General features: G+C 37.8%; 1 protein-coding gene across 7 annotated transcripts in view; it reads right to left on the bottom strand.

Annotated features, from left to right (window-relative positions):
- EYA4 (EYA transcriptional coactivator and phosphatase 4) overlaps nt 1–20,328 on the bottom strand; it is a 159,927-nt gene that overhangs the window by 49,238 nt on the left and 90,361 nt on the right. For all 7 annotated transcript variants that reach the window (XM_086744731.1, XM_086744732.1, XM_086744730.1 and 4 more), the window contains exons 4-5: nt 4,542–4,663; nt 3,320–3,388 (exon numbers count right to left, since the gene is read on the bottom strand). In XM_086744731.1, coding sequence (XP_086600857.1) covers nt 3,320–3,388; nt 4,542–4,663 — 191 coding nt within the window. The remainder of the gene's footprint in view (nt 1–3,319; nt 3,389–4,541; nt 4,664–20,328) is intronic.

The following is a 20,328-nucleotide window of genomic DNA, read 5'->3' as shown; positions in this document are numbered from 1 at the left end:
TATGAAATCATCAGGGAAGAATTTTAGCCACATTGTTTCAAGCCGCTGTACATTCCTTGTCATTTTGCAGGCTATTATCTTCTGATTTTTTTAAAAAAAAGTTGTTACAAAAATTGCACAAAATGAACAAAGTCATTCATAAGAGTAATCAATCATTCCCATTTCTCTATTTAGATGAGAAACATGTGATTTTATTTTCATCAGATCAATAAAATATACATCAAGAAAAAGCTTAAGTGTCATTTGTCACAAAACAACAACTTCCTCCACTGAACCTCAGGCTTCTCAGTCATGTGGAGCATGGGTTGTTGCCCGAAGCATGAAAAGTAACTAAATTAATTTGTTTTCTGATTGCTATATAAAGATATCTGCACTTACTTCAGCAGGAGAATGAAAAATCATACTAAGTTGGAAAGATTTGTATTTTCTCCTCTGAAGATCTTTGGTCATATTTTACTTTATAAGATGCAGGTCTCTTTTCTCTGCAGAGTATGAACATTTATCTACATGAAAAAAAAACCCTACTTTTTAGTACCTTTATCTGTTTCTATTCAAGAAGGTATTCCAGTATTGCCCATGTCGAGCTACAAACCTACGTTCAGTGTTGCATCCAGAAAGACACTCCAGTATGTGTTGAACTGTTTTATTTAACAAAAACTTCAGTAATGAATTGAAATGTTTACTTTAGAGCTGTGTCTAGTTCTGGTTAATGCCAGCTGCAGTGCACTTCCATCAGCACCAATAGTCACCATCTTTTTCTCTCCCTGTCAAGCAGAAAAGGATCTAAAACAAAAGAAACTCTCTCATGTACTTAACTTGAGGAAAAACATCATATTGGCACCGTGTTTTGTTGACAAATACATGTAGAAAGTATCTTTATACGCGGTTGATTTTAAACAGTTCTAGTTTCTTACATTCAGATTTTATCACAGTGAGGAATTAATCAAGGTCTTTCCTCAGTGTAGCTAGACATTTGGACTATTATCTTTCTTTATTTGTCTTGTATGTCATTAAACCAAGAGGGAAAAAAGCACAAAGCTAACTAAAAAAAAAAAAAAAAAAAAAAAAAAATTCTAACATCAGATCAAAAACCCAGGAACATTTAAAGCTGAAATAAAAATAAAAGCTGACACCAATTAAAAACACAGAACGATCTCTATATTTCCAACATGTGAGCTAGAGTATGGACCTGATACTACTACTACGGCAACTGCTCTAGACATAATGCAAAGGCTAAGAGTTTGAATCAGCATTTTGGATGAATACTTTAAGGAGTATACATTTAATATTCTATTTTTTAAAGTGTGGATTAGTTTTAATTTTTTTTTTTCACATATTGAAAGAGGAAAAATAAAATGAAAAGCAATCTCAAGCTGGAAATAGATTTGAGTGTTGCTAACAGTGAAGACTACACATTCTAAAAGAGTAGAGCTACCACCGTGGTCAGAGGCTGGGGCATATGATGTATAAAGCAGAGAGAAGAAGCTGGCCTTGTTCTGTCCTAGGAAGAGAAGGCTGAGGGGAGAGCTAATTGCTGCCTGCAGCTATCTAATGGGAAGGTGCAAAGATGACAAAGATCAAATGCACACTCTTCTCAAAACAGGAGCAACAGGAGGCAATAGATACAAGCTGCAGCAAGGGAAAAATCCAACTAGATGTAAGGAAAATTCTTCATTATGAGAGCAGTCAGGCCCTGGGTTGGGTGCTCAGAGAGTCTGCGGCATCTCCAAGTTGGAGATATTCAACACTCAACTCTTCGCTGCCTTGAGAAACATGATCTAACAGCAAAGTTGGCCCGGCTCTGGGCAGGGGTTGGTCCAGCTGATCTCCAGGTTTCCCTTCCAAACTTAATTATTTGAAGATGAATTCAGAATACAGCTCCCAACAGGCAATAGGTTCTACAATATTAGTTCTTTACTTGATGAAGTAAAGTTGATCTGACTCAGCAGACCAACGTGACTATTACTCTGCCAACCTCTTTTTTCCTAAAGAACCTCTCTACGTTAAGGACTGAAAATGAACACAGAATTTTAGGGGCAAGAGATGCTACTACTATGCATGAAGCAGGACAAGCAAGTGTAATAGCTATTAGAGCAAACAAGTCTGACTAAAAGCTCACATAAAACAATAAACCATGTAGCTTGTCATAGGAACCATTTTCCTCTTTCTTTTAGCAAACCTTAAGGGTTTTCCTAGGAACATACTCAACTAGAAGCACAGATCTACATGTTCTACTGCCTATGGAAAATCAGATTTAATGTAAGTAATGCATGGACTTTGACATTACATTTCCTCACTACTGATTATTAGTACTTAAATAATTACCTTCTACATTTATCTGAACATGCTGAACAGTTAACTGAGGTGACAGATTAAGTTAGGCCAGTCCCTCCTTAAATTCTTGTAACAGAGCAGAAGCGTTAACATGACATCAGTTATTCTAGGGCAAACAATCTTTTGTGCTCAAGCCTGACCCTTTTTTTTTGGGTAAATTCTCTCTGGCTTTGTGGCTTACAAATGGCAAGCTAATTCAGAGGGTTTTTTAAAAAGAAAAGTTTTTGAGGGCTTCCTAACTTTAGTCCAAACATGTACAGCTTAGGCACCTGTGAAATGGCTTGTAGAGAGTCAATCTCATCTCATGATGAGAGTCATGTTTACACCTATGATTAATACCATATGCACTGCAACAGTGTCACGTATATAATTACTGTTAATTGTCATAACTCATAATGATTAATAATACATGAGAGGAAACTCATAAATGAAAACAATAGCTTGGAAAAATTGGCCAAATGTTTGTGAAGTGGCAAGTTACATGTAGTAGCACATTAGACATAAGCTTTAATTAAGAATTAAAGTAGTAATAGGAGTAGTAACAATAATGTCAACCTTGATTTGTGCTCAGGAAATCATGCAATGTTGTACCTAAAAATAAAAGAAAAACAAATGGGCATTCTGTGGAAAATCCATTGGTCTGACTTCCAGCAATGCTGACTACTGGCAGTTCATAACAATGTTGATCGGCACGGGGCTCTCGGAGCATGTAGACAGTTAAGCTAATTCTAAGTGGGTTAAATTCTCCTTTCTCATCAAATGACTTTCAAAATATGGTAAGATAGCTATTTATAGCAACTTTCTACCAGTTTTCTGGTGGTGGGAAAGGCCTCTGAGAAGGGGTGGAAAAAAAGGAGGAGGGAGAAAACCCCATGGAAATGTTCAAACTGCATAACAAAAGAACAGAGCAAACCAAGAGAGATGTCACACGGCAGTCAGGGAGACACACCACCACACACATGCACTGTACCAGGGTCTCTCATACTTGTTGCAGAAGAGGGAGTACTGCAACTCAGCAACCAGTCTGCGGTATTTAACACAGTCATGTTGTCTCCTGAGAACAGGAACGGTACAACGGTTCATTCTCCCAATGTCTGGTCAGTGTACGGGAATAGTCTTCAAGGCAAGTAAGTGTTTTTGCACTTTGAGCCAAGTCTTTTAATTGCATTGTATTATTTTTATGAGTATTATTTTAACTGGTTTATTTATGCAAGTATAACATAGAGGCACGTAGTTATTAGTTTTCTTTAATGGTATGCTTGAAGTTCTCCTTTCTCTTTATGCCAGAATAAGGATTATAGTTAAAAATATAAATATGTTGAACCTTAAAGGTTCAGCCCTTCTCTGCAGAGCTCTGTTACCCTCACAGGCACATGCACTTTTCATAGACATCGATAGATTTTTTTTTAAATAGGGATAAGTCAATAAAATGGTTTACATTGTGGCCAGAAAGAACAAACGAAAAAAATTTTCTTGCTGCCAGTTGTTAAAATAGACAGCAATATATAAACTCCAAAAAAGAGGGCTGAATCTCTAGCTTAACTCGTACCACAGTGTCACTCTCATGAACACTAATGAGAACAGGGCTCCATCTCCGAATGTGGTACCCTAGCTCCCACTGCTCTAGTTCAGCTATGGCAGAATCTGTTATCTGAAAGCATTGGAATATCTGTATTGTAGCTGCATGCTAGTGCTGCCCCTAGACTAACAGATGCAGCAGTAATAACCAGTAAGTTTTGAGGAAAATTTAAAAATCTCTTTATGACAAACTTTCATTACCTGCCAAGAAGTGGAATTAGCATGTTCATAATGTAAAAAAAACTACTTAAGCCCAATTTTGATGCACGTTTTTTGGCAGAGCTTTAAAATTAACTTAAATGGATGTAGCTGAGGGTATAAGGGTACTCAGCAATGAAGTATGACACAGAAAATGCAATCTATTTCAAATTACCAATAGGTATAACCAAACCTTTAACACTTTGTTCAAATTCCATGATTTTCCTTATTTCCCTTTTGCACAGTTCTGCCTCTTACTTCAATTGGTTGGAGATGGAATTAGCAGATTTACGCTGGTATGACTGCAATTTTTTAATAATTCTTACTGGGTTTATAAATGGGTTTATGGTTATCCTTGAAATTATCTTAAAAATGCATATGACTAAAAAATAGCCAGAACTTGCTATGTGTCAGCATTGTCCTATACTTACCTCCTGTTCCATTTGTTGTAACTGATGTGCTACTGAGATTAGATTTGTCCAGTTTGGAACCCGGCGCATCACTACTTCCAACAAGATTATGAGGACTTGCTAGATCTTGCATTTCCATAGACCTGTGAAAGAAGAAGATGACAGTATTTAAATACATTGTTACACTATCTATAATAATCTGATTTTTCTATAACTTTTTTTTTTACATGGAAAGTTTGTAATGCAGCCAGATTAACAAATCGATACAGATTCCTTTAAGGTTCTTCTTTGCTTTTTACCAAACCTAGGAAAACAGCTAGTAATTTGATGTGAACAGCAACAACACCGGTGTTTTTCAATTTTACTTTTAGTATTATGAAGTAAATGACACACACTTATAAAACTGCTCAAAGAGCCTGTAAAAGATGTTCATGAGGGAGAGCATCTATATGGATGGACAGATGGAAGGATAAATGGATAAATACATGTATATACGTATTTTTTAGAAGCAAACAGAGAAATTAAGTGAAAAGTCGGTCATTACACAAAAAGTCAGAATAGGAACTTCTGCCTCTCATTATCTATATTCACCAGCAGCCACTACATCCATATTAAATCACAGTAACAGATCATATAGGTGAATGAACAGAACTTTCACATACATCCAGAAGATTCTTCAGTCTTAGAAATGCACATATTCTTACTCGTTCACTTGATACTTTTTTTTTCTTCTGAGTAATTTCTAGGAAACTCGCAAAATTTCAAGTGGATTTAGACTGCAATGGATTTCAGCATCACAGTTATACTGAGGGACTGTGGATGGCTTCCATTCGGTAACAACACATCTGCCTTCCTCAGACAAAGCAGACAAGGAGCATTTTTTGTTAGACCAGTAACTGCAATCCAATTTGCAGTGTGTGCTCACCTCTTCCTTGCCTCATTTATAAATTAATTACACAGATTTTTTCCCCAAGAAACATTTTTGCTATGTGTAAGCAAAGTTGCCAACCCATCTGCAACAGGAGAACCATTTACCATATGTACACTACAAAGGCCAAAAGAAAGATTGTCTTACAGAGCTGTAAAAGCCCAGTTACATTGCAGACAGCTGAAATGGCTAGGAAAGAGATGAACAGGTGGGATAGTTCAGTAAGAATAGCTGTTCCTGCATATTCATACTCTGACCAGGAAAATCAGTGCCAAATCGTTAAGGCAACACCCTATCTTCTGTGCTCCACAAGTCCTCCTCTGCAGAAACAAACAAACAAACAAACAAACAAAACCAAAACGAAACAAAAATCGACCATCTTTCCATCAAAAATGAGTCTGCTGTCTGAATCTATTTTTTTTTTCTCCAAGATAAGGAAAAGAAAAAAAACACAGAATGAAAATGTCTCCCATTTTGTGCTCCTAATTCCGTTGATATACTGGATTCTTTAGCTTGCCTCTCATTGCATTCTTTTAACCCAAGACACAGATTTAGAGCTCCCATGTCTTGAATATCTTCCAGGAAATGTAGGAAATACTATGTCTCAACTGGGAAAATGCACCAAGGCCTTGCCCAAAGGCACATGAAGCAAAGAATCTCATTTAGTCCAGTAAATGCTCAAATCAAGCCTGAAATGCACTGACGCTCCATGGGCAGGGCAGCCTCCCCAGCAGCAGCCTGGATGAGCAGGGGAAAGCTGATACTGCAGGAGGCCATGCATCAGCAGGTAAGAATTTTATAGCCGTATTCAAGGAAACGCAAAGGCATAAACTGAGATTTGAACTGCCTTGACCCAGATTTCTTCATCTAATTGTATATACATTTCTATACATCTGTCAGCAGAGCATTATATTTACTGTCTACTGGAAATGTGATCAGTGTTAAATGAAATAAAGTGAACTCAAGTGGTTTACTAGTTCGTTGTTTTTTGTTCAGTGGTTTCTCTACAAGGATAGCAGCTAAAGGTTAAAAAAGTCTGTGAGTTTCCATATTGTATGTATTTAAGGGAGCAGGAGAATGCTACCCAAAATAAACAATGTGTGTTTCACTGCATATACAGTGTAATACTCCGCACGTGTTCACTTAGCAGTTTAAGTGTCGTGATTTCCTGTTCAAATATGATCAGCCGAGAGACACCTGATAGGCAGTTCTAGCTTAGACAGTTCACTTGTGGTTTTTCTTTTCTTGTTTAGCATAAATAGTACAATAATTTATTTTCAGATAGGCATATATCATGGCCACAGATGCAAATGCTTCAGCAATATTTCATAAGCAAAATCATTGATTTACCTAGCCCAGTGTATTTAAGAAGTATCCATCTCAAACACTTTTCACACTCAGTGAATCAGGTTTTCTTAATCAGAAAACTAAATCCACTGATTTTCCTTTGTTTGGCAAAGAATATAAACAATCTGTAAAAGAAGTATTTTCTGTTCCATACCAGTATGAAACCTTTTGTCCAGAACAGTATTATATTCACCTTATATTCATTTTCTACAGCAAACAGCATCCTGGTCCACAGACATGGCAAGTTAATTAACAAATACTATTTTAAAAGTAGTACATTTACAAATGGACATTTTCTCTTGGTGAATAAAAGACATCTTGCACTTATTGGTAGTCTATTAAGGATAAAAAGGATATCCAATAAAAAGTTTCACAAAACCATGTGTATACATTATACTTATCCTGGGTGCTCTACTCTGTGTGAACAAGTAAGGGGATTATTTTAATACATCCCTATGTGATATACTTATTGAAGTGCACATGTTACCTTCTGTGTAACAGATGTCATTCAATCCAACTTTCTGGATGCATTTAGTTTACCTTTAGCCTAAAAAATTCCTGGGAAGATGTAATAGACCTACTGAAATCTTACAGTTTCAGTGAATAGAGGATTCAGGAAAAATGCTTAATAAAATGGATGAAATAATTCCAACATCTTGAATTCATTTTGTCAAACTAAATGTTTATCAGAGTCCTGCTTTCACTGACTTAATCAGAAGCAGATTCAGTTCAGTATGCGTTTTCGTGCACTAAAAAAAAAAGTAAAAAAGAGTGATCTCTGAAGGACCAATTAATACTCCTAAGTTTATGCAGTTATTTGTTAAATACTGTTTTCTAGTAAATGCATTGTGTTTCAATTTACACAGAATAAAATCTATTGTTAAAGTTGCTTAAAAAACTACATCATACAACTTTATTTTCCATTTTTTGTTTCTCTGCCAGGCAAGTAACTGTTTGAGCTTTAGTTTTCCCCGTTGCATTGTCTTAGACTACTTCTCAGAGCAATTAAGCAAAATGCTAAATTGTATCAAAAGATAAATTCTGAGAAGAAACGGATTACTTCATAAGAAGATGTTTTAATTTTCTCTTGACTCTTTGTTTGAAGAACATTAGCGTGTTTCCAAGCTCCTGAGCGAAAATCTGAAATCTGGCAAGGCAGATTTGTCTTTCATTCTGCGTTGGCTACACTTTAAGTCTTTGAAAACTGGTATTTGCACATGCTTAGTGGATCACTTTTGAGGCTTACTGGAAAGTCTCTAAAACATCCCATTTGCACAGAACAGCCTCCCAGATCACAGTGGGCTTCAACCTAACCTGGATGTGGACAACTCCAACAAATCAAAGATGGCTGTGCGTGAATCCTGGACCTTCCACATTTTATTCCCTGGCTTGAAGTGACATCTTTTCAAGGATTAACCCATATCCAGAAGCAAGTTAAGGTACAGCATCCAGAGAGAGAAATTTCCCTCTCTGTCTTTACAAGGGCAGCTGAACAGAACTTGTGATGCGCCCCAGACCACTGGAGTGTACAGCCCAGCACTGTAACCCAACCTTGCATAAGAAGGTTTAAGTATGGGGAATGATGATTGCCTAATTTCACAACTGAACTGCTGTATTTCTATATAGCTTTTGCTTGTATTATTTTAAAGGTAGAAAACTCAAGCCTTGGTTCTACGGTTGTGTTTTTAAAATTCCTGTATTTTTTTTACTTTCATGGCAATCACATAACCATTTGTGCACTGCTTTTCTTCAGCAGAATTAAAATCTATTATTTCCAGAAAAATCTGGGTTGTTATAACTTGGTTATTTATTTTCATTTCTAATTAAAATACTATAGACATGGACTAAGGGGTAGGTCCTCCCACAACTCAAAACTCCATTGATTATTCATGAATTCTACAAGTAGATAATATTTTGACAATTTTTCTTTTTTAAAGAGATCATGTTTTGAAATTTAGACCTTTTGCTACATAATCTACTTTCAGCATATTTCAATCTTTTTTATTAACATGTTTGAAAGTATGAAATAATTTATCAAAGATTTATAAAAGAAAAAATATCCCAAGTACTTTAAATCCTAGTCTAAACAGAACATTTTACAAACATCAGTTCCTCACTGTGCAGCATTTACAGCAAATCTAAAATGAGGGAATTGAAAGGACTGACTAAAGGCTGTTTAAGATTGTATTATTTCATTTAGTTTATAAACTAATCAGAACAAAATTATTTACAACGATTTTTATTTTCAAAATTATTTAAAAGGAAATTCTCAACATAATTTTTTTTTTCTAGCAGAATACTTACTAAACTTCACTGTGGCAAAAATCCACATTATCTGGGGGGTCTTTTTGTTTAGTATTCCCCTGCTTTTCTTACATCCCTCCTGTTATAACCCCAGTTCTTACATATCCCAAACTTTCTCACAGAAAACTGAAGCCTGGTCCAAGGAAGATGTCAGTTACCTTGGAGCTTCTGAAATAAAACAAACAGGGAATTTCCCACTCCTTAAAATTCACATTTAGAGCAATATTAAAGTTGGGCAACAGAGCTGTTCAGACTCAGCTAAATCTGTTTCTTACTGCAGTTCTGAAGACAAGTGGGGTGGGTTTTTTTCCACAGAAATTTTTTTAGCCAGATCTTTCAGACATGTTCTGAACACGACTAGTGAGCACACTTCTTTTCCATATGCAGTCTGAACTAGCTCATACAAGCCCTTCACTCTGACAAAAAAAAACAAAAAACAAACCAGAATTGATGCACATACACAGATGTCATTAGTTCAATAAAATCTACATAAAATCTGCAACAAAGTTTACAACAATTAATAACAATAGATAGCATCATATTTATAGAGGTTGAATGGTATTTTACACATTACATTCACAGTTAGGCCAATGATTTTCTTATGTTTACTTGCATCTATACAACCTGTAAATAATGCAATTAAAAAGAAGTTATACCATCCCTTTAACAGTCCTCAAAGACCACAGTGGGCAGTAAGAAAGAAGGTGGAGAGAGATGGATTCTGGATGATGTACAGGTTTCAAGGGAATACACACGTATACAAATACATGTACACTAAGACACCACCACATGCAAACTTTTAATAGTTCTTTGATGCTAAATATCCACACACACATGTGTATGAGTGTATAAATACACAATAAAAAACTTTCCAACATCTTTCCACTAAAGACTTCCACAAATAGCAGAACACAATACACAGCCTAAGAAAACTCCTGAAATGAGTAACATTTCCAATCACTATGCTAATCTTAAAATTCAGGTTAATAATGTTTTCTTTTCCCAGTGTTTTTGCACTATGTATGGCAGCCTTTGCCATTTTTTTGCCACTGTAAAAGATAAAGAAGAAACAGTGAAACCCATGAGATAAATTTGCTCCATTGAGATGACCGCCTCTCTTGTTTTCCCAGGCTCATCAAGCTTCCTGTCTATCTTCTAAAGCTTAATGGACGGCCAAAATAGCAGACCTTTTGCTATTCTAGGCACAATCTTGCAAAAGCATGCTCCTCCATCATGCATGTTCTGGGAGCTTGCCAGGGAGTTAAAAACAAATAATACTGCTGGACACTAGCATGACCCCCTTTGCACTCTCCTTGAGGCCTCATATCTTCACTTGTAAAGTGATCTGATACAGTGCTAAGAAGCAGTAAAAAATGTCATGTTATGGTGATACAATCAGCAAATGCTCTTCAGAGTTTTATTTTATTACATTTTTTTTTAATAACCCAGAAAACAAGTGTTAACTTTTTGCAACCACTTGGGGACAGGAGGTGGATTCTAGATATCTAATTTCTATTCATGGTTTGGTGGTCAGGGTGTCAACTTTCATATTAAAAAAGTAAGAGAAAGAAGCAAAACTAATGCCACATTAATATTAAAAAACCCCACTTCTCCTCCGTCAATCTACAACCAATGTTGGAAAGATGTTATCAAAAAGAGGGAACCTTAGTGAAACAAAGAATTTAAACATTCGAGTTTTTCTACCAATGTTAAAAAATACCACATGTGATAAATAATAAAAATATGATGAAGTTTAGCTTTGTATAACTGTAAGTGTACAGTAAGGACTGTAGTAGACTCTTTATGAACATGGATGATTCATTATAAGCTTGAATATCATCATGCAGCTTCCCAGTGCATGAGTTCAAGCTCACAGGGAAGTAACCTCTACCCAGGGACTGCAATAAGCAGACTGTGGAGATGATCCTTCTAGTACAAAGCAACAATTCGATGAAAACTCAAAACTGCCTGATTTTGTTTAATAGCCTTTTCAATCTCAACCATAGTGCTTATCTTGCGAGGATGGGAGTCCTTTGGGGCATAAAGTGGCACTGGTTGTGACTGTATCTCAGTTTTGCTTTCATGCCTATTGTCTTTCTCTTGGCTATTCAAGCTCTAATTCCAGGAGGAAAAAAACCTCATGCAGACAGTATTACTTTACAGGAGCTGTCTGACAGGCAGCCAGCGCTGGTGCTGGTGCTGCACTTAGTGCAGGGAGCTCAGCTGAGAACATGAGCAAGCAGGTTCAGTGACAAAAGCAGCATTGTGGTGTGCCTCCTTACGCCATTCACAGGTAGAGAAAAAGGATGTTTCTTTTAACAGCACTGTAGCTTCTTCCCCAGCCCCTCTTTCCCATTTCCCTAGTTAAACTTTTGCTGTCACCCTCCCTTTTTGACCCTGTGCCACTTTGAGATTCTCTGTGCTTCCTGACAAGTGTCAGACATTTTTTATCTTCATTAAATCTGTGCTTCCCTCTCTTCTCACCACATGAGCAAACGCCAAAGGCCATAGCTTTTGTTCAACTAGTGTATGGATATTGCTACAGTAATAAGCAGATATGGCTTTACTGAAAGTGATATATGCATTTCTTCTTCATGGGTCGTGGGTCTAGTGAGAAAATATGACTAAACATTGTGAAAAATAATGGCTTAAAAATTCAAGTTTATTTTTGCTGGAAAAGAAAAATTTACATTTTCTTTTCCTGCCTGAGGAGTAAAACGAAGGTGAAAAGGTTAGGTTTGCTCTGGTGATGACTAAACACAGCAATTAATTTAGACAGCCTGGATTGTCATGGTGTATAATTGCTGAAAACTATTATTTGCTTAAAAGTCAGTAACTGTATGGTTTCCCTGGTTTCTGATTGACTGAGACATTTTATTTCAGTTTAATGTCATTTAACGTGGTTTCCAGAGAACCACAGAAAACTGTCTATTCTAGTGTAGTTCAGTTGACCACAAATCCACATGAAATTACTTTCTCACTGCTTTCTGACTTTTACTAGGAATGCATAGAATTTCCCTGAAACAATTAAAAGACAATGTAAAATTAATTTGGATTTCCACAATTGTGGATAACACAGAATAATTTCTAGGAACCATTTTTCAATTCTTCTGTTGGACATGTAGTCCCTTTGTCCAAAGCCAATTAAAGTGAATAGATAGAAATCAAGACAAATTGAGGGCGGGGAACTTATTAAATTATTTATCTCAGCATAAAGTTCCAGCTCAGCTTCTCTATGCTCAGTATATCTCTTCAGTTACAAAACAGAGCTCTACAGTGGTGAAACGGGCAGGCTGTCACTGGAAAGGTAGATAATGGGAAGCCTTTTTTCCCGTATGGCTCCTCTTCCACCTCACCTGTCCAACCTGCAGTTTGGGATTGGTTTGATTTGATGAAAGCAAATTGCAGTTTTATATGGGAAATTTTTATATTTTGATGCAATAAATGGATGCACACACAAAAAGCAAAGCTATGCAGAGCAGTATCTTCTGGTCAGCTGGATCCCAGCCTTTGAAACCTCTTTTCTGGGCTATCCAAATGTGAGAGCCATAGGTTTGATGTGATATGATTTTAGCTGAGGGTCGATGCTCCAAGCACTGAAGGAAGTATCTATCAAGAAGTAATGTGGTATCTGAACAGATATTTCCCATCTTCTCAAAGAAAAAGGCAGCTGGTTGGAGAAAACCAGTCCAGGAGCCAGATAGAGAACATCTAAACTAATAAGCGGCAAGGACTAGGGACTGATGGAATAGCAGAGGGAACAGCAGGGAGCTCGGTTCTCTTAGTCCACGTAAAGGCTGGCCTGTCTTGAACATGGGCTGTACATGAGCGTGGCTCAGAACCAGCTGCATGCACCCAACCCATGCCTAGCACAGCCCAAAGAGCAGCAACAATCCCATGCCAGAGCTCAGGCTCAGGCAGGAGCATGTTTCACACACTGCCACAAGCTTGGCCACGCAGCCCACAGGCTGCATTGTGCGGTTCCTAGTCCTGGTGTGAACAGAAAATATGTAAAGCTACACAGGAGGTTAAACTTATGTTTAACCTGCTACTTAAAAAAAAAGGTGACTAAAGTAGGTTTTGAAGTCATTATATGAGCACTGAAATAAATCAAAAGCGATAATGACTCTGCAGTTCCACAGGGAGCTGTCAAGTATCCAACTTATGTGAAATACAGACTACTAGTTTACAGATACATAAGATCTAAACGCAGGTCTTTGGATCACAGGGCCACATTTTCAAAGAGCAGTTCACCCAACAGCTCCCATTTCCACTTCTGATCACTTCCAGATGTGATCGGCACTTGCAAATTCTGTCGTTCTTACATGATGAGCTGTGTCATAAACAAATAACAAACACTTCTGTGGAGATGGTTGACACACAAACAGCAAACCTGTGGCTTTCTTTCCTACGCCACAGCTTCTGCAGAACAACTGTTCAGAGTCCCATCTGAAAAATGTGCTGGAAACTTCAGAGTCCTTTCTGCACCTCTGACAGGTGACCTGGTCAGAGGTAAGGAACAGGTAAAAAACCCAGTGCCTGGAGAATCTCACCAAGTCTTTCTTCAGTGTTCTTAAGTCTAATTTGAGTATCAATGACTTTTTCTCATATATAGATACGAATGTGGAGATGATCAGCTCTGCCATTTACTAGCCTCTTGCTAATTTGCCCTTTGTAAGACAGAGCCTTGGAAGCCACACTGCTTACTGCACAGAATTTCAAAACATCTCAGGGGATATACAAGGCAGTGTTCCTCATGGCATGACAGTTTGATTTTAAGTGGAATGATCAGTGGACTTTTGAAAGGGCTGTTTGAAGCCCTGATTTCCTAGGGACAATGAGTATGGGGGTGCTCTAGCACCTCCGCTCTTGAATGGGAGGAAACGCCCTCTTCCAAACCACATGTCAATGGCAGACTGAGATGGAAAGAAGCATCAAAGCACAAAAGGTCCTCCAAATCACTGGTACTCACCCACACCTGAGAAAAAGGAATTTCTAGGGATAACTTTATCATTATCTTATCTTCCAACTACCTTTTTCAGAAAGAAAGGGACATCATTCCTTATACCCTTTGCTAACGTGCTGGAGACCTGCTTTTGCAATGGCGGAGCCCTTCCCTTTAGATCTACCCTTCCAGCACCCTTCTTTCTGGACTTATCTGTGCAGTAGGTGGAGGTACGCTTTATGCAAACAGAAACATACTTCATTCCCTTGACCTGCCACATAAACACCACCAGCAGTGGAGTGGGACAGCTGGGATACCTGGGTCCAGATATTGGTGCTTGATCCATATCTGCATTTATTAATTGCAATATAGTAATAGCATTATTAATAGCAATATAATAATATCAACTTTATTCATGTAAGACAATGTTTAAGCAAATTGAAAACCGGGAAATCAAGGATGAAAAGCTGGGAATTTTGCTTTTGGCTTGAAAGGAGCCTGGACTGCATGATGTAAGTATGAATTCACATTTTCACAACAAGAGAGCAGAGAGTGAGTTGTGTCTGACTTACCCTGAATTGAAATGTCTGTTAAATTTCTAAATAATTACTGAAACATAGTCTTTCTTTGTCAGGGATTGCCCAAGGGAAAAGAAGCTCTTTCAGGTGTGCCATATGAGAATGATCACACCTCATTTCAATGTAATTTCTTTAGTGACTAATACAGGGGCCTGCAAGAACTCCATCCACCTCCAGAAAGGATGAGTTGTGATGACAGATTGGGCAGAATACAGGAGTTGCCAAAAAATTGTAGTTTTCATGCTCCATTTAAACTTTATGTTGTAATGTAAACATTCTAAATCTTCTCTGGGTTTTGTTGTTTTTTTTTTTTTTTGCAAATCCAAAATACAGAGAGTTATTGGCAAGCAGTCTTAACATGGGAAGCATAAACACATCTCACTTTTAACAGTGAAGTTCCCCTTAAAAGCTAAACCTGATCTGAACCTTGGCTCCCAAGACAAATATTCTGTAGTTTACCTCATGTGGAGCACGTTATGTTTGGCTCCAAAGCAGTTTGTGTCAAAAGCAATTATTTCTGTTCTCTAAGTGAAGTCACAACAACGAGCTAGGTTTAGAATATAAAGTAAATACAAGCAACTTTCTGATGCTTTGACTGCTTCAGCATCCAATCATTCCTGTTAAGCAATAAGGTGTAGCTGGGCATAATCATTCTGGAAGGCAGGGTACGTCAGATGTGTTGCACACATCCGTTTTTGTTTTGTCCAAAAGACCTTATTACCTGTACACCTGAAAGAACAGGGAGATTATTGCATTTACTTTTAATAACTAAGTACATTCAAGCCAATTTCTATTATTCTAAGTAAGAAAGAGAATGATGCCCTGAGAAATGTACTTGTGCTGGCCGACCTTTACAGTTGATATCAAATGATTACATTTCATTTTGCTTCGCTGTTTGATTTCCCCAAGTCACTTTATAATTTGAGACTTAAGGCATACACACAGTTTTTATGTACCCTTTTAATTTGAGGTGAAGTAGGTGATTTTTCTAAGACTCAATAAATACATGTCACTGAGGACTCTAGGGCACAACCCCCCCCAAATTATCCTCTTGAGCCACAAGAAGGGGCAGGTACCAGCTGCAAATCTATAACACCTCCAGTTTCAGCTCCATCTGCATGCCAACACCCTGGCCGTGGCGGCGGGATACCTGCCTGCCCAAGCAGAGACGTGGGAGCGGGGCATGGGCAGAGCCGCGGCTCCAGCCCCTTGCTGCCCCTGCATGCCCATGGCAGCACTGGAAACCAGCCTCTCTGGTGGAAACTCTCTTTTACAGTTCCCTCTACTAAAAGCCCAGCTTACACAAATTGGTTTGACCTCGCTGTGGCTTCTGATAGACTGCCTAGCCTTTAAAAATCATTAAGTATCAACTTCTGTCAAAGGCCTGAGGAAAAAGCAGGGCAGGAGGAAACAAACCCTAAAGCCTTGTTGGCTTTTAAGTTCGCGCACATCTATATTGCAGGCTCAAGACTGTAACTTTACTGCATTTAGGACAGGTTCCTCAGTGCTTAAGAACCTGGTTTGCAAGACAGGGCACTAAGGTAGGAGTTGTTATTAATAACATGATTGCTTTTTATACTTCAATTATTCTTGTTTCTCAGCAAATTTTAAAATATTACTGTTGTGAAACATGGTATAATAATGAAACACGAAGGTGAATGAATATCCTTCTCTAGTACTATTTTGAGAAAGTAATGAAAAGCACTGCATCTTTGAGAGCACAGGGGGACGGCTCTGTTTAATTTAATCTACATAATTAGAAGGAAAATAAGACATAAGCCTGAAATAACATAGGAATAAAACATGATCTTATGTCTAGTCACCTGCCAATTACTTCTACACTGAAAAGCAAATAAAATCTCCAAACCCCTTAAAAATTACAGTGACAGAGGTTCAGCTGTAAACTGAAACAGAACTAAAATGAAATTCACCAAACAGGATGTTCTCCCTCTCTGCCCACTTCTGCACTCATGCCATACAATAAATAATTCTGCTAAAAAGTTGGTCCGTGGAATTGCTTTATTTATTCGGGCACTATGCATGCCCTTCTCCATAGATCTGCCAAACATACCTTCCCACAGACTTGCTGCTGCAGTCCTGGGCCTCTCGTAAACGGCAGACAAGAATCCTCTATGAATTAGACTGAGACCATCACACTCATTTTCACATTTAAACAAAACCAGATTTGAACTTTGGTTTTCAAAGGTGGACAGCTAGTGGAAGGCAAGTATATTTCATACTTCAAGGGGAGGTAAAGTTACCTCTGCTCTACAAATGACATAAAGTAATTCCCAGAGAAATTTGACAATAATACAGACTCAGACCACAGTAAATTATATCACTTGGCAGCTAAACTGGAGAACTAAGTCCAGAATTGCCAACAAAACTCAAGACACACGTTTGGCTATATGGAAAGCTTTGTGATTTCTAACAGAAAGGAGCCCGCACAGGCATCTTATGAGACCCATAAAGAACCTTATCAGCTGGAAAGGAGTGTGTAAATCCCGAGGATCAGATGAAAGTTTTTTGCCTTTTTTTTTTTAAATAAAAGCATTCAAAAGGAGAAGATAGAACAGACAGACCATCTGCAATGTAACCACATAAAAGACCCCTGGGCAAATCCAAACCCATTAGCAGAAGTGCTTGACAAATCTGCCAAAGAGCCAGATGCTGCTTATGGAGGAGTCTCTTTCCCTACTTGTCATCTGGATCCTCTGACTTCTGCTCCCAGAGGAGGACAATGGTAACCGGCACTCAGACTAAAGCACAGAATCACTCTCTGATGAGGCTACCTTAACATAAAGAGAGGAGACAAAGTCTGAAACATTAGAAGTAAAACAGTTTTAACATGCATGTGTGTAACGTGTGGAAGATGTAGATGCTAAAAAACAGAAAGCAAACTTGCAATTAGTTTATTTACATGCAGTCTCTTTTTAGATAGATTTTTTTTTGTTCATTCTAGTCTTGTTTCCTACTTTTTTTTTTTTTCTAATGACTGAGCAAGATCTGGTAGGATGGCAAAGAGGTGATTTTCGGCATGTGAAATACTAGCAGAGCATACTAAATGAATGCCATTTGTTAAATGCTTTCTGGGTACATAGGCTGACTGATGGTATTTAAAATGTGTCTGAACAGGTTGTGAAATATCTAGCCAAGAAATTACACTTAAAAATATTTGAGGAAAAAAAATGATTCACTTAAAAATTAACCTGTAGCTATCTCAGAATAGGGGATTTGGATCTAAATGGCTAATTTTTAAATGTCTGCATTCTTCTAGGACGCTATTCAACTGGATTTGAAATGCAAAGTAGGTGGAACCAAATACTTCTACTATTCAGACTCACCAATGTTGAAATATATTTGGAGTATCCAAGAGGTCAAAGAAGCTGGAACAGAGTTTGAATTAGTTCTCCTGTGTACTGCTGTAATGTGATATGACAGAGCAAAAAATAGACCGACGGAGAAAAAAAGAAAGAGAGCTCCTTCTCATTGTGATTGCATGTGCTGCACTTGAAGAACTAACACTGTCATTTTATGGCTCAAAATGTAGTTCAGTTTTAGGATAAGGCTCTAAGAAACTACTGGATTAAGTAAAAATACTTGCAGGTATAATATTAGGTCCCTTCTTTCACTAAAAAATAGTATTTACCCTACCCCAAAGCATTCCTGAAGGTTCAGAAATGTTAAATTCTGATTACTACATTATTTAATACAGAAATACAAGCACTCCTTTTCCCTCTCTTTGAAATCCAAGAAGACCAGGTATGCCAACAAGTACCATGATTTAGCAGATCAGCAGCTTCAGTATAAACTAGTCAAAATGTGGAGGTGGGTAGGGAAGAATAAAGAGGGAGAGGAAAGTATAACAAATGCTCACTCTGAGAGTTAATGCTCATCTTTTCAAGGCCAATCACTCAGACCGTCCCCACATGCTTTGAAGAGCAGCAATATAGCCACTTTACACAAAAATTAATTACAGCCAGGCCAGTGACTGCCAGACTGACATCTTGGAACTGCTGGCAATCCAAGGGCACTTCGCAGCGAACTAACGAATCCTGGCTGGTCTATAATGTAGCATGAAGAACATATATAAAAGTGAACTTAAATACCATCTATCTATGCAACTGGTTAAAGCTCAGGCTGTATGTTGGTCTACCAGTGCCCACACCACGGTCTGACAGAAGCAAGCTGCGTCGCAGGCAGCAGGGAGGACGCTGGCCCACTCACCTGCACTGGTATCTGATTTGTCCAAAATAGATGAGTAACAACCAGGTGCACTCTAAGCCCCTGGGTTGGCTTCAGTCCTGCTCCCTCCACACACCTGCAGCTCCAGCTAGAGAAAGTGGATGTGGGAGAGAGTGATAATGGACTAAAAAAATGCATTTAACTGCTACTGTCAGCATGTATGTTACATTATGTCACTATTTACTCAGTAGTACAGGCAGTAGAACATGTATTTTCATTTCTGCCTGGTGTAAAAACAGCTGGCGTAGTTGCCCAAGATATGCTGTGCAATAGCACCCACGTATAAAAGGGATCATAAAGGGAACAGGAGATACTGATGGAAGAACAGCACTGCATACTGCTGTACCTGCGCTGATAAGAAGTTGTTCTGAAATTACAGCTACTGGATTACACTGATTATGTCAATTCATTGTAATCTGTCTGTGTACATTTTTATTTATAGGATGAAAGGTACTACTATAAGCAAGTTCGTTTTAGTGTGCTGCTTATATGTGAAATTATTAAATTTTTGTTGCCTTCTTTTCAGCTCTTCAGTAGTCTCTTTTCTCTTTTTAGTTGTTTGGGGTTTTCTTGGTTCTTAACTTAGTTAATGACACAGTTCAAGAGCTTCATTTTTGCCAGCTTTCAGGTTGCGTTTAGGTTGAAGGGCACTTACAGTGCCATTGCCTATGATGGCAGAATACAGATAACAGTAGTTCAGCATGTGTGAGGGTGGTTTCATGGCTGGGGGCTGCTAAATAACTTAAGCAGGCTCAAAAATCACAAGGCATTTCAGAAGTCAGAATTATGTCAAAACTATTAATTGTACAAATATATGGGGTGGTTCCAGTCCTCTTCACAATTAACCACAAACATTCACGTTAAAAAATCCTCCTTTCTTTGAAGAGAAGGGCATATGGAAGAAAGAATGATGAGAACAGTTTAACAGAGATATGGACACAGCAATATGCTGTGAGAAAGCACCATTATTCATATAATAGCAGTGTGTAAGCTAGGAATTACTGAAGATGATGGCAAATTTTCTCATAGATCAGTTTGGGAGACTAAAAGGGACTAGATTCATGTGTGCTGATTACAGTATACTCTGGTTCAAATGCCCACTCCAAGAAATATGTAATACTTGTACCAAGTGGAATGGCTTTCATAACAGCCTAACGCTTAGGACATTTACTTAAGATATGTAAGACAAAAGTTCACATCCAATGAATAAATACATATAAAATACCAATTGCTTTTTAGTGCGTATATTTGTTGAGTGAAAACTTAATATTAAATATTTTCATAAGCAGCCATGCAATATTTTAAGAGTAGATGGTTCAAGCCATTATTCCATAATATTTTAACCATTTTCAAAATACACCTAGACAAATGGGAATTACAGCATATTTATAAGAGGACAGCAAATGAAACAAATCCTTTAAATCTAAATTAGTACATTGCAGCATGCACTTGCACGGGATT

The sequence above is a fragment of the Chlamydotis macqueenii genome, chromosome 3 (assembly GCF_036417535.1).
Source record: "Chlamydotis macqueenii isolate bChlMac1 chromosome 3, bChlMac1.mat, whole genome shotgun sequence".
In the NCBI taxonomy this organism is placed as follows: Eukaryota; Metazoa; Chordata; class Aves; order Otidiformes; family Otididae; genus Chlamydotis; species Chlamydotis macqueenii.
This window is presented reverse-complemented; position numbering and strand designations above follow the sequence as displayed.